Source organism: Erpetoichthys calabaricus, chromosome 4 (genome assembly GCF_900747795.2).
Source record: "Erpetoichthys calabaricus chromosome 4, fErpCal1.3, whole genome shotgun sequence".
Lineage (NCBI taxonomy): Eukaryota > Metazoa > Chordata > Cladistia > Polypteriformes > Polypteridae > Erpetoichthys > Erpetoichthys calabaricus.
Window position 1 is genome coordinate 12,309,552 of NC_041397.2, and position 16,395 is coordinate 12,325,946.

Below are 16,395 nucleotides of genomic sequence, written 5' to 3' on the forward strand. Positions count from 1 at the left end.
TAAGTTTGGCCTTAAAGTCTGATTGGCAGAGCAGAGATTCAACCTGACAACCTTCTGCTACAGAATTTAATACCAATGTGTTGAGTCGACACTTTGGGAGTTAAGCTGCAGCAAGATATATACGAATTCAGAATGGCAGTTCCGGATCAATCAGGTAAAAGAGTGCATGTATCCACGCATTCAGGAGTGGCTATCCAGGAAAATAAATAAATAGATAGATAGTAAATCAATAAATAAGAGCACAATTTGTGGTTACTCCCAAGCAAAAAGAATGATTCCTACTCATGTTTTATACTACTAGAATACTGTATATTACATTATTAAATAATCTACCATTAAGACTTTAAAAACATATTTAGGACTAAAGGTTTGTCCACGCACCTAGCTATTACTCATTATTATAAAATCTAAATTAAAATACATTTTGAAACTGTGTTTAAGTTATTAAATATCAAAAGTAAAAGCATCAATCATATATTAATGACAATCACTCTTTTATAGAAAAAAAGAAAAAAAAAAAATCAGATGTTTCTAATTAAACCAACAACAGAATCTTTAACCTCCCAAAAAAACTAACTGTTAAAGACAGCCATTTGAAGTCCATGTTAGTGACACCTTAGTTTTTGCTGTCAACTGCACTGTCAAATCTTATGCCTGTCAGAGGACATCTGAAACAAAAACAAAAGTGTAATCTACAGGTTCCACACCATCAAAGTTGTGAAGTGTAACATATACAGAATTTCCTAACTACACAACAACTAACAGCTGCCTATATTCAGCTTGTTGACAGACAAAAAATTAAAAAGTAATAATGTGGATGGCTGGAATGTGATGTTACTGCCAGTTTCTTGCATGAATTTAAAACGATGTATACACTATCAATTAAGCAAAAATAATATCTGTGAAAATACTTTGTAAAATTCTCTCTTATTTTTTATACCACAAATTTCTGGATGTGGTAAGGGTTTTTATATTTATACATTGTTCACCTGTTTATATCCTGTCTACTACAGCTTCAACTTAAAGATGCATTTCTTAACTGGCCGAGAATCAGAGCCTGCATTTCTAGCAAGCCATGAAGCGCCACCCTATCCAGTGTCCTATACTGCACCTGTTGCCACTGAGATAAGTTCTCCATGAAATAAAAATGTAAATCCATAAAAGAGATGAAAAGGAGCAATTATAAGGGTCTGCAACATGTGAAAAATAATGCACTCTTCATAGAAGCAGCAAACTACAGTTGCTATGACCCATCACTTCCTTAAATTTTGCCTAAAGTGGCTTACTTTCTTTTATCAGCTAGGCAAATGCTTTCAAGATTACTTCAAGGGTTATTTACAAGCTGGAGTTAAGAAAGACTGGCTGCACTGAGAACATGTACTTGTGACCTAAAGCTGCCCCTTCCATTGGTATTCACCCTAATTTTTCTGAATGCAGAAAAATAACTACAGTAGGGCATATTCTCCTTATACAGTCTAAAACAACTAACTTGTCCCAGATGGAATACAAATTAGAATGTACAAATTTTAAAAATGTCATCTTCAGTATCATATGTAGATCCAAACATCTGCCTGCAAAGAAACTGAAGTCTTGGACAAGGCAAAAAAAAAAAAAAAAAAGTTAAAATGAAAACCACTCATTTTGTTTAACTTATACATTCAGAACAAAGCATAATGAAATAATGTGCCTCTGCATTTTTTTCGTCTAATACTGTGTAAAATTGTACATATTCATATTCCCTATGGCAATGACTACATAATCTGTAAACCTTGTCTATTTACATCCAGTTCCTTGCAAAACTATTCAGTTCCTTTGATAATTTCTTTCATTTTACTAAATAACAAATAATACATAAATATTTTATTCTCAACAATATTTTTATTTTAAAGCAATGCAACTCAAAAGGACTTTTTTCTCCCAAATGGCATTGTTTTATGTTAGAAAAAAAAGAAAATATGCTATTTGAATACAGTATTTAATACTTACATTTTAATATTTTAGAGCCACATTTTTCAGCCATAAAAGCTTAAAAGTCTTTTGGGGATACCGAGTATGCCCATGGTCTGCACAATGTTTTGAATGATGTTGGTCCATGATTTGGTTCAAGTTGTTACACCCATATGGATGACATTTATGCATCACAATTTTCAAATAACAACAATGTATTTATTAAATAACCCAAAATCAAACAAGACATGCCTCAATGGGTTTTAACAGGCTATGTTTTTGACAGTGCCCTAAGATTTGACTCTCTAAGGAGACAAGAAAACAAAAACACAACCTTGTAGAGAAAAAAAATGGGAAGAAATTTTGGTAAAGGTAATTTAGAGAGAGACAAGTAAGGTCCAATGACCAGGGAGGACAGAAAAAACAAAAAAACTCCAGACGGCTGGAGAAAAAATAAAATCTGCAGGGGTTCCAGGCCATGTGACCGCCCAGCCCCCTCTAGGCATTCTACCTAACATAAATGACATCAATCAGTCCTCATTGTATTCAGGGTTCTCAAAACAGAACATAAGTGATCTTCTTCACAGATCTAGATGGCTAGATCTATTGTTGCCACTTCAGAAATACAACAGTTCAAACTACTTTGATCTTACACAGTGCTCCTCACCAAAATCTCAAGGCAAGATGCAAGAATAGATTATGCCACTCACTAAATACAAAACTATCACAAAACAAAGTAAAAACCAATTAACATAAATGACAAACAATATCTGTCCATCAGCTACATAAATAGTGCCAGATACTCTCACTCAGACAAAGATTAAGGCTCTAAATGGGCCACTGTAGGACATTCATCTTATTATCTCAGAGTATTTTTGTCTTGCACCATTGTCCTTTTGAAAGACTAGCTTTTGCCTAAACATCAGATTTTTTTTTTTTGGCACAGTTACGGGGGAACTTTGGCAATTTATGCTTTTACTTTTCTGTCATCCATTTTTCTTCTATTTAAGCTAGATGCTCAATGTCTTTTGATGAGAAACAGAAGTGCAATCACCACACTACACTTACATGGCACTTTCTGAGTGCTGCATATAAACCACACATTATCTATTTGAACTTGGGCCAACAAAGACTACTATGGTCTTATCCAACCACAAAAATCTTTTCTACCTTGCTATATAGCCTGCATGTCTTTTGCCAATTTTCTTACATGGCTCTACTTGAGTAGTGTTTTCTCTGCCATGCAGAGCTCTTGATATGGGTGATTGGTGCACCTTTACACAATTCTCAGCCACTGAATTCTACACCTGCTTCAAAGTGACTGTTGGTCATACTGTGTTTTTTCTTACAGATTTCCTTGCTTTTTGGTTCTCCTTCCAAGGCAGCATCTGGGAGGCTAAGAAACAACTTCTTCTTTATGACAGTCAAACTGACAGTAGCCTCGGGGACTTAAAATAATATTTTGTATCCTTTTTCTGATTTATACATTTGTATTGCTTAACCTCGGACTTCTTTGGAATCCATTCAATCTTCATTTTCACAGCAGTTCTTTAGATCCAAAACCTAAATAATGACCTCTTAAAAGTGTCAAATTTTTTAACCTGAAATTATGGAAGTTACTGGTGGAGACCAAATGTAAGGGATATATTTCACCTTTGTAAACTTGGGAGTGTTCAGAAAAAAACAGTATACAGTGAACCCTCGTTTATCACGGTTAATCCATTCCAGACTCTACCGTGATAAATGAATTTTCGCGAAGTAGGATTCTTTATTTATAAATCGAATATTTTCGCAGTTTGAGTATAGAAAACCTGTTTACGACCTTCTAAATGTTTTTTAACATTATTAGAGCCCTCTAGACATGAAATAACACCCTTTAGTCACCATTACACTTGTATTGCCCAATATATTAGACAAAATAAGAGAAAATAAGACATATTAGACATTACAAATATCACATTATTACTAGGCTCACCCGCCTTTTAAGGTGAATGACTTTTATCCTCAATTTGTGTGCGCTCCATGTGTACATCAGGCATGTAAGTGTAGGGAATGAGATCATCAAAGTGCCCATTTATAACATCTCCCGAAAACCTACGTTTTTTTATCCCCTCGAGTGCCTGTCCAAAGTTGTACAATGTCAGTGAGAAATCTGTACCGCTAAAGACGGAGTTTCATGCACTAAATAAACTATAGATGAGAATAAGCAAGCACCATCTCCCCTCATATTTACTACACGGTGAGGCATTTGTACTCCATCAACATGAATTATTTCCAGAGACATAATTTTGTCTATTTTTCTAGCGCATCGCGCACAAAAGCAAGGGAACGATGGGAGCACCAGAACTCTGCTCATATTGCGTCGCTTCATTCCGCAAGCCGCAAGTAGTAAGTCTGTGATAAGCGGAATACCGCTACGCTTTGCACTCACGGGATGGAAGGATAATCCCGACCGCTTTTATATAGAGTCTTGATTATTGTACTGTACATTTAATTACACACACACACAGTTCTTACACACAACCACTAACCTATGAAGGCACGACCTCAGTAGGAGAGTCTTCAGGTGGTGCAGTATCTTCAGCAGGTGCGTCGTTGTGTTCTTCCGCTGAAGGAGTACTATAGTAGGCAGTGGGTGTCTGGGTGCGCGGCTGAAGAACATCTTGATAGGCAGTTGCTGCCGCTGTCTTTTCATATGCGTGAGGAGGCTTTTGTAGGGTATTGCCATCTTTGATCATATCCAAGAGTTTCACCTTCTCGTGGATAGTAAGCATCTTCCTCCGGCGCTTAGTTTTATTGTCAGAAGGCTTAGAGAAAGCACTACGTTTAGGAGCCATTGTGGGGCTTAGATAAAAGTTCTCAGAAAGCGCATGCGTAGTGACGTAAGCGTGTATGAGAAAAAATCGCGATAGAGTGAAGCCGCGAAAGTCAAAGCGTGATATAGCGAGGGATCACTGTATTTTGTATTTTTTTTTTTTTTTTAACATGAAACAATGCCACAAAAACAATTTTTGAGTCTCAGTACTATGAAATAAAAATTACAAAAAGAACTAAACTTCAACATTGGGTCAGGCATTCAAAAAACTTTTAAAATTCATTATGGAACTGAATACTTCTGCAAGGTGTCGTACTCATGTATGTATGTATATAGCAAAATATATCTCTCTGTATGTATACTGGATGTATATGGAGCACTGGCGTATACAAATGTTTCAGCACACTGTAACTATGTGAATGGTGGCAGGATGCTAGTAGAGACAGACAGTTATTTAGTGTACCTGTCACAAATAAGATGTACAATGTCATATAAAATCATTGGAAAATATCTCCCCAAAGAGTTAGTAGAGAAAGAATAACATGTAGCAAATAAGAGGAGGTTTGGTCAATGCCTCAAGATTCAAGATCATACATCACAAGCAACAGATTAAGTTAAATTATAAAACTGTTGTTCTTTTGACTACTAGATGTCCTGGAAAGGGACAGTGATCCTCATTAAAACACCTGTGCCACATCTGCAGTTTCATTTCCATATGCTCCATAAGATAAATTAAGTCCAAGCAATTGTTTTTCTACAATACGAAAGAAGTTTTTTATTTTTTAAATGTTTAACCTGTGCTCACAATGTGTGATCTCCATGACTGCATGGCACACCCGGACAGTCCTTTTCTCATTTGCTATGCACCATGTTTTGCACAAGAGACTAATAAATGACATTATACATATTACATGTTTACACTAAGCTGTTGGGTGGTAAGCAATTTTTAACCCCTCTTACGAACATCTCTTTACTATACACATAGTCACATTTGTTATATTTGGTGTACAAGATCTGTAGCTTCCTCTTTGTGCTACAAGTGCTATTGCTATCATCACAATATTTTAAATAGTGTGTGTAAAAATTGTTCTATCAATGTTCACAAGCTGTAAATGTTTGAGAAAAGTTGAAGTCAGTGAAGATGCATAAAAATATAATGTCAAAGAGGAAATACAATTTGTAATGTTGTAGACTTCATGGCATATTAGCAAAGAAAGCTGGGAAATTAGAAACATTTAATTTTTTTATACCCTGCGATGATCAGCTTAGAATTTCTGATTAAAATACATTCACTAAATTCCTATCTAGCTAACATACATATCACCTTCAGAAATATTTTTTCTTAAAGCCATGCTTACAGTTCTGTAGGATATCTGTTAAAATAAGATCTCAATATGGCTACAGTTAGTTTACAAATACAGAAATTGTACATTAGGGTAAGCCAAGCATGCATATCTAAAAGACTCTATAACTGTATTCCTAGATTAGCATTAGAACCAATCACCGCAACAAATACCTCAACAGTATGCCTTGTGTGCAGAAAGGAAGCGATACTGAACACTCAATGCCACAACTGTAAGGTTTTCGGAGAAGCACTTGTGGCAGTTTCAGCAGTTTCTATTTGGAATGCTCCCCTTTCTAGGATTACTTGAAAAAATCAAGTCGATTTGAATTAAGTAGCTGTAAAACATTGACATGTGTAGTTTTTACAGTTTAAGATGCTTCTGCAGTTTTTGTCACTTTGAAATGGGCTACTGGCTTTAATATGACCATAGAAAAGATTAACACTGCAGAAAACATGAAATATACATTTGTTATAGGCATGATAACTATATACTGTATATATATTTATATTTAAAAACAATCAAGCATAATTTGTTATATGAAAGTAAAAGTTAAGACTTAGGAAAAAAAAAACAGTGAGAAGACCTACTACAGAAGAATTTCAAATGCTGCAACAAGAAAACTTGGACACACGGTCGTAATTGTGACACATTTTTGTGAGACTAACGTAATGATAGAAATGTTCTCACCTTAATTACAACAACTGAACCAAAAATAAAGAGCGGTAAAAAAAAAAATAAAAGGCAGTAACCTGAAAGCGTTGATGAAATATTTATTGGCACAACAATGAGAAATTCTTCTAAGATAAAAATGATTCACTCAGGTATTCATGACTACAGTGATTTCCAAGAATTCAAGATGTCGGGAGAGGAGAAAAATATGAAAGAACTGTAGAGACTGCATACAAGCAGGAAAAACTCCTGAAGAAATCTGAGGAGGAGTTAGTACAAAGTAATCGGTTCCAATAGATGTGGAAGCATTATACAGTTACAAAGCCCCTGATAGCAGTAACAGTTGACCGCAGGTGCAAGAAAAAAATCGCAAAAGAAAAACAGCCATTCATCTTCCCACTGTTGGTACATCATAGTTTGGAGGCAATATTAAGTCAAATACGGCCTCCTGGAAGAAGTCCCATAGGTCACCAATAAGGAGTATGACAGAAAAAATATGAAGATGTTCCTCTAGACAAGAACAGGCCATTCAGCCCAATGAAGCTCGCCAGTCCTATCCACTTATTTCTTCCAAAAAAACATCAAGTCGAGTTTTGAAAGTCCCTAAAGTCTTACTGTCTACCACAATATTTGGTCGCTTAATCCAAGTGTCTATTGTTCTTTGTGTAAAGAAAAACTTCCTAATGTTTGTGCGAAATTTACCCTTAACAAGTTTCCAACTGTGTCTCCGTGTTCTTGATGAACTCATTTTAAAGTCACCGTCTCGATCCACTGGACTAATTCCCTTCATCATTTTAAACACTTCAATCATGTCACCACTTAATCTTCTTTTGTTTAAATTGTAAAGGCTCAGCTCTTTTAATCTTTCCTAATAATTCAACCCCTGTAGCTTTGGAATCAGCATAGTCACTCTTCTCTGGACTCTTTCCAGTGCTGCTATGTCCTTTTTATAGCCTGGAGACCCAAACTGCACACAGGACTCCAGATGAGGCCTCACCAGTGTGTTATAAAGGTAAAATGTGCAATGAAATCACAAAAAGGCTGCAGTCTTCACATCACTGTCAATTAAGCATCATATCAGTTCTCTGCTTATGTTTCATTCTTGGAGAGGCAGTGGTATATTGTTCTGATACAAAAGTCCAAAGAATGATCTTCATGGTAAGTCCGTGGTAAAAAACATCTCCTTAAGATCAAGAGGACTTATTGATTTTTAATAATAATACATTTTATTCATAAGCCGCCTTTTCCAAGTTTTTACAGTACAGAACAAAAAAATTAAAAAGCATTCCAGGAATGAAAGACAATCATATAGAGAAGGAAAGTAGGAAGGAAAAAAACAATGAAACTATGGACAAAAGGACCTACTTAGATAAATATTTAATTAATTCTTTCTGGTTGTATAACACAACCAGAAAAATCACAAAAAAGCTGCAGTCTTCACATCACCGTTGGTTAAGCAGCTCATCAGTTCTTTGCTTGTGTTTCATTTTTGGTGTTGCAGTGGTATATGGTTCTGATACATCTTCACTTCTACCAGTATTTCAGACAGCTGAAAAGTCCAAAGCATGATCTTCATGGTAAGTCCATGATAAAAACATCTTCTTAAGAGGACTGACTGATTTTACAGTACAGATCAATAAAAGCATGCCATTAATGAAAGAATATCATGGAAGGAAGAAAAGAAGAAAGGGAGGAAGGAAAACAACAATGAAACTGTGGACAAAAAGACCTACTACTTAGATAAATATTTCATCAACTCTTTCAGGTTACATAATACAATGATAAAAAAGAAGCTGCAATTTAAACTCTGTCTGTGCTGTAGCCCAAATTTTAAGAGAACGATAGATATTAACAGCAATGAACACACACACACACACGCACACACTCTCTCTCAATACAGACACTGAACAAAGCTATTCCAGCAACTTTTAAAATCTGTCTCTAAAATGTTCTGGATAATCCACCTTAATAAAATGACAAGTGTTTGTGTGTCCATCTGGTTGCTATGTACCGTATGTCCTTTGGTGTGGCAATCATAAAAGCTGTGCTAATGTTTGTGAGGTGAATTGTGCCATATGAGGTGCCATGTATTGGAATGCATTTTATTACCACAAATGTTTCGATGAGCCATATGTTGGAATAAAAAATGCAGTATATTTTATTACTATGTGCATTACAAAATACATTCCAATAGATAGTGCACTACAAATGTTAACAGTTAATACAATGAGGTAAATTAAATTTCAACCCATCCTAGCACAGCTAGTTAGATTTAACAAGAAAACAATCTTAACCCTGCAGTGGGTTGGCGCCCTACCTAGGATTTGTTCCTGCCTTGCGCCCTTTGTTGGCTGGCATTGGCTCCAGCAGACCCCCATGACCCTGTGTTAGGATATAGCAGGTTGGAAAATGACTGACTGACAATCTTAACCACTTATAATTGCAATCATTAAAGCATAGAGATACATAGCGTCCAATAGTTGTAAGTGTACTTGAACCTACATATCACATGGCACCTTTTCTCATATGTAATTTTTTTGTTTTTTTAAACTAGATTTTTATTAACATAAATATTAAAGTTACACATTATAAGAATGCATTGATTTTAATGAACATTCTTTATTAGTAACTTGTAAAATCAGTAATTGTTTAGAGTCAGCCAAACACACGAAACAGAAACTTTTCTGTAGGTGTTACCTTTTACAGCATCATGGCTTGGTGACCAAAAAGAAAATAATAAATTCATATGAAACTATAAAGAAAAACACACATGAATTTATCCAGATAGTTCTTCTATAGTGGTGAATTAAAAATGTTATGTAGCATTATTAATACACAATGCGCAAACTCAAATATCAACATGCCTCTTGTAATAATAATGCATTATGGTTTGTGTTACCATCTGACTGTGAAATAACTTGGATCATTTCATAGCAGGGCTGCTTGTCATGTGGGATGTATACATATATGCTTCCCCAGTGATTCACATAAACAGGGACAAATATTAAACAAATTACTGACTCTATAACGCTATGGTGCGAGTTAATATACAGTATATGCTGTATGCATCCTGTGAAGGACTGGCTTTGACATTATCATTAAAATCCATCATTATGCTATTTACTAGGCCCTTGGTTTATGAAACACTATATAGTAAAAAAATAGACTTAGAAAATGGTTAGGTTTAAAATATATTTCAAATATATAAATCTCAAATGCAAACAGTAATTTTGCACTACATTAATATACCCAGAAATGAGTCTCAAACAAGAAACTTTCAAATAATAAATCTGCATCCTCAAGAAAACCTTTTTGGCGCTCTACTTTCTGAGACCTGTCCCAACCCACAATGCTGAACTTCCATTTGTAGAGAGAAGAGAAACAAATATCAGCTTTTGTTGTTTCTAACAATGACAAGTTTTTCAAAACATAAAAACAGAGCTAAAGTGCAAGGAATTCCCTATCCAAAGTAGTTTTTTTTGTTGTTGTTGTTGTTTCTTACCCCATGTTTACACTAATGGCCGAGCAAAAACTACAATCGCATGTTATTAACAAGGAGAACGGAAGTAAAGATTCTTTCACAACAGGTTTCTATGGGGACCAACAGTGAACAAAAAGCAAACAATATCAAAATGCCCATGAAAAAAACTTCAAGTTGCTTGTGCCACATAATCCATGAGTCAGATATCCAGTCATATGACCAAAACATGTCAAACGCATTTATGATTACTAAAATATTGTTAAATAAACCACTTCCAGAAACCCTCTTCTGAATGGATGGGGAGCACGTTCAAATGCAATCAAGGCAATGAATTGCAGACCTGTCTATCCCCTCAAATGTTGGTCATTAAGCCACAACGCCATATTTGCTTTCTTCCAACGCAGTTTTTGAAACTGCACTGTTGAATTGAGCTTTCGCTTGTTCGAGCAACTCAGATATGCACAAAAACAAGGTATACCTTCCACCTTTCCTAATTGTTCACCTCTCTGCGGTAATGATATGATACGTAACACTATGTTAGCCAATGAATGGAACATTACTGGGCAGTACTCCTGACCAAAGAATGAGAGATGGTGATGGGATCATCTATTCAAAAGACAGTTCTCATGACAGTACGCTCCTTCAGGAAGTGGTTTATTTAACAGCATTTTAGCAAAAATTCATGTGTTTGAGACATTAAGATCACACAACTGAATATTCTGGTATTTGAATGAAGTGACACAACTAAAGTGAGATTTTTTTTTTCTTGGATATTTTGATATTGTTTACGTTTTTTTCCAGCATTCACCACCAGAGAAGCCATCTGTGTCACAAACTTTTATCTCTGTTCTTCATAAAAACACAAGCTTAAACATTTTTCTTGACCATTACTACCAACAACATGGAGTAAGTAATAAAAATATATTTTTGGGTGAATTGTTCAGTTATGTAAAAGGTATTCAATTAGAGATTAAGAATGGAAAGGGGGCGCAGTGGTTTTCTCCAAGTATTCGACATTCCCTCCTACCATATACAATTAATCACAACTATCCCCATGTAAATATGCTCTGGAGTGGGCCAGGACACAGTGAAAGAGCTTTTCCCGTTTACACCTAATGTTGCCGATAGGGAGCTTTACTTCAACTACACTAAAACAGGATTAAGTAGCTTCACGGTACACAGACATTCCAGATTGACGGCTCTTCTGTAAATCAATTCAATCTAAACATGCTTTTGAAAATTTGGGACACAATGCAGCAGACAAGAGTTACAGCACAGCTAAAGTTTTCTAATAAATACCATTCTAGAAACATAAATTGAAATTCTGCATTTCGTTGTGAATTTTACACAACAGCCAGAATAAAAATCTAGAAGACCACTTAAGTGAAAAATATATTGACTAAAAATAAAAAAAGATACCTGTGCCACCAACATGACAATTTAATTTTAGGTTAGTTCTCTTTGAAAAAGCTGCAAACTATTTTAAAGAGAGTTAAAGCAAAAAACATATTACTAAATTTCATGCAGTTAAATAAAAGATACATAAACTGAGACCATGTTACATACATTTAATAATTTTTTTTAAATAATTTGATTTATGAATGATGTTTATAAGTCTATCAAAACATCAACCTTTTTGAGAAATTTATAAAATTCAAATACATTTAGGAAATTATTTAACCACACTTAAATAATGATTGTTTACTTGCACTATTATATAACAGGTTTGTTAGAAAAGTGGACAAGATAATTCATGTACAGCTGTAGAGTGAAGTATAAATGCACATTTCATCATTCCATTCTATATAAATGTTAAAATGATTTTCATTGTTACTTCTTGAAAAGCACTTAAAAGCATTACATTTTGTTTAACTAGGTTATATTTATGTTTTGGAGCATCAAAACAAAGACTAATAGACTGTGTAACAGTTTCTACCCTGTTGCTAATCACCTCCAATGCAACTTGTCGATTACAGTATAATAGAGGACATCTTGTGTAATAGTGTTTCATGTGCAATAAGGTTTTATGCTGAATGTCTGTGTTCTACCTCATTTCTTATCTTATCCTTTTCTATCCTTTTGTAATTATCTCTCTCTCTCTCTCTCTCTATTATATATATATATATATATATATATATATATATAATTTTTTTTTTTTTTTAATTAATTTATTTTTTTTGACACCGCAAGGACTGCATATAATTTTGTTGTATTTGTTACAATGACAATAGTACTAGGGTGTTGTACCGTGTTAGCCATTATAAATGTAGTGAGAATTCAAGCAAAATGACACATTTTATTGGCTACCTAAAAAGATTACAATATGCAAGCTTTCAAGGCAACTCAGGCCCCTTTTTCAGGCGACATGTAATACATTGACTGGAATGAATTGTTTTTCATCCAAGATGTCTCATGTAAACGTTTTCCAATGCTGTCTCTGTCTATAGTGTCTAAACACAGGGAATTCCATTCTCTGCATTACATGTTGCCTGAAGAAAGGGCCTGAGTTGCCTCGAAAGCTTGCATATTGTAATCTTTTTAGTTAGCTAATAAAAGGTGTCATTTTGCTCGACTTCTCTTTACAATGACAATAAAAATATTCTGATTCTCTGATTTATTTGAAGGCCAAAGAGTTTTATTTTACTTCAGCTACACAGTAAATTGTTAAGGTGGAGTTCACCTTTCAAAGCAAACACCCAGGACATAAAACTGTTTATAAACTTTTCCTTTTTGAAATTATAGAAATCAAAAAATCAGTCTGTCTATATGCAACATTTATACAGTGCTTAAGATAGGCAATCCAGCCACTGAAAAAAAACCCAACAAAAACTCAAGACTGCTCAGTGTGGTGGGTGCGACAACGTGCTGTAATCAGTGCATGCTCCCAACCTTCTCCTCCTAAGTTTTACTACTTAATTTGCAGCTATATGAGGCTCCTGTAGCTAAAACAATATGCACACATTTCCTTTTATTTCACATTTCCTGATGCACTCTGCTCTCTATTACCTTTTTACCGTATTATCTTCATAAAACTCAAACTATTCAGAGATTATGCTGATTGAGTGTTTTGGTGCAAAAGTGAAGTCAACTTTTGATAAAAATATGACTTGTAACACTGCACAAATCTAAGAAAAATTCAAGTAAATACAACAATAAGAAGCTCACAGATCACAAAAATTACCGTTGCTTTTAAAGTTTTCTTTGTTATTACAAGGATGTGCTGATTCATCCAAACAAATGAGCTTCTATATACATATAGAAAATATATATATATATAAAATCCTAAGCCTAAAAGTGTTAAAAGACGTTTTTAAAGTCATGTTTTTTGTCACGCTTTAAATCAGGCTTATTTTTAAACCTACACATATATGTTTGGTATCATTCTTTTCAGAATTTATCGAACTTTAATGTGATGATGTTAGATTTTCAGACTCTTATTCCGTTTCTAAATTATAAACTAAAAAATATCAAGAACTCATGTCTCACAAGACAACACTTTGTGCCAAAAGATTTAACCATGCCTGGAGCCGGAAATAAAACACAAGCAGTAGGACGGCTGCTCTACAGGCTTTTAAATGTTTGAAGCACCGCACGAGATGTAGATCACGCAGCACGGCAGCAGCAGCAAGCCAGTAGCTGATCTAGCAAAGAGGAGGTTTATAAAAAAAAAACAAAAAAACCTTTGTTTACCATTGTTTCACTGTTTAAGAGGGGGTTTCAGAGGAGTGACCGTGTCTCTGTGGGGTGTATACAGCCCCCCCCTCCCTTCACAACACGAGCGGCACAGATGCAAAGTGGCTGGCGAGCAAAGCGAGCAGGGGAGAACCCCCTAGTAAATACTCTAAAATCCAAAACATATGTTGAGAAGATTACTTTTTTCAGGCTTATTGCTATTTACAGACCGCTATGAAAATTTTAGCTGACAATTCATTTTGGAAAGATCAAATCAGTTGCTTTTATTTTCTGAAATATCCACAACAATGGTCTTCATTACAGAGCCAGTCAAAACATTTAATTTGAGAGAATTAAGTTATTTCTATGCAAATAGAAATATAAACTACTTTCTTAGGACGGGGTCTGGAATCTGATGTGACGACTACCACAAATATCTTGTAAATATCAGTACCTTCTCAGTAAAAGAAATTAATGGTGAAATGTGCATTTGTACTGTCAGAAATACTGAAACAACAGTTTATTTTACAAATGTTGTGTTTACATTTCACAGATTTGGTTTTTTTAATTAATAAGTAACAGTATACTTAAGTACAGTACATATAGAAGAATAAAGGGCATGTTTTGTAAACAAAACTTACTCTGCTTTTGCTCCATACTTCAAAAGAATTTTCACACAATCTACACTTCCAGCCCGAGCAGCTTTGTGGATTGGTGTCTCTCCCACATAATCCTACATTAAAAAATAAGAATAATGTATTATTTTTCTGACTTATTTATTCTTTAATATTACAGAACGCATTTAATATTACAGAATGCAGAACCTGCATTTATTAATCACATTTACAAAACACTTCAAAGTCAATATGATTTACAAATAAGAACAGCAGCAAAAAGAACAAAGTATAACACCAAGTTCAATAAGAACAAAGTATATTATCATAAAACTCCAAATAAAACAAGATACAGATTAAATGTTTATGATATGTCAAGAAACTAAAAGTCCAGGAAGTATGTGCATATGTGAACAACACACATGAGACACTTTAGCCCAAGATGAAACTCTAGTTTCCCTGAATTCAAGTCTGGTAACAACTAAACTTTTAATCCAAGACACTTGTACTGAGTAAGGATAAAGTTAACAGTGACCTTTTGCACATTCATCAACAGTCCAATTTTATTATTTACTGTAAACAGAAACTAGCATTTTCAGTCTGTATGTAGCGAGGAAGCAAATAAAAAGGAGGTAACAAGGATAACAAGTAGTCAATGACCTACAGTGGATATGGCAGATACCACACGGTGAATAAGAGCTTTCATTCAGGGACAATTTACTTATATGACAGCTGCCACTGTGGTAGTTAACCCATTTGTAGATTTTTAAATCAATACAAAGTGCACATAAAATTTATACAGCACAATTTAATACAAAAACATGCAAGTTAAAAAATGCCTTACAAGAAGGTAAATACAAATAAAAACATAAAAAAGAGAAAAAATAAAATTTAAATAGAAACTTGCACAATACAGATACTAAAGTAAAAGAAACGGTGGAGCAATTAAGCATTAATTACTATTAACTAAACCCATTTTAAAAGGAATACTCCACCAAAAATTTTTATTCTTCAGATGTTATTTACCCCATGTACTTTTAGTGTTGGCACAAAAACTTTTAATCTCATGTGTTAATGCCAAATGGAGAGAAAGAGGTTTGTGTCATAACAGAAGTCAATGGTGGCCAATGTTGTACAACAGCCATTCATGGGGAAAAAAGAAAAACAATCTCAAGTTATTCCTTTCACATATTCCACATGTCTGTTATTACAGTCATTAAGCTCAAAGCAGAAAAAACTGCATGTTTTATTACTAAAACATTGTTATATAGTAACTTCCTAAATTACTGAAACACACACAAAGAAGAAAACTAAAGCCTTATGGGAGACAATTTTTGATTTGAAGACCCACCTTTCCCTATCACTCATTGGTCAAAAGACCTGTCTTGACAGCATTCATGATTCAGATCATGAGGCAGTTTGAGCCCAATGTTGAATTTTTTTAGCTAAAATACAACTACAGAAATTGAAGTATGTACTGTTTGATCATCAGAATTTCAATCAGCAACAGGAAGGAGGAGCAAACGTTAGCAAAATTCAACAACTTTCTAAAGTATGCCAATACCAATTCAGGGGTCACAGGGATAATCGTGCCTCCGGTGTTGTACCTTTAATTACAAAGTTAAATAAACTTTGTAAAGCACATCACTTGGAGATTTTGTACATTCTTGATCAAGGAACAAAATCTCAGAGACCAATTCTGTTATTCATCTAGTCTGTAACCTATTGTTATGAGAAACATGAGAGATGATCTATCCCCTTACAAATGCTTTCCGCATCTTCCAAAGTTTAACCGGAGATATCTCTGGAAAAATATTTATTTCTAAGAAGAGGAGATCAATTTGTGAGGCA

The 16,395-nt window shown here is 34.5% G+C and overlaps 1 protein-coding gene across 2 annotated transcripts in view; it reads right to left on the minus strand.

Annotated features, from left to right (window-relative positions):
- The window catches only part of ankrd10b (ankyrin repeat domain 10b), a 123,655-nt gene that overhangs the window by 39,661 nt on the left and 67,599 nt on the right, over positions 1–16,395 (minus strand). For both annotated transcript variants that reach the window (XM_028799202.2, XM_028799200.2), the window contains exon 3: positions 14,572–14,663. In XM_028799202.2, coding sequence (XP_028655035.2) covers positions 14,572–14,663 — 92 coding nt within the window. The remainder of the gene's footprint in view (positions 1–14,571; positions 14,664–16,395) is intronic.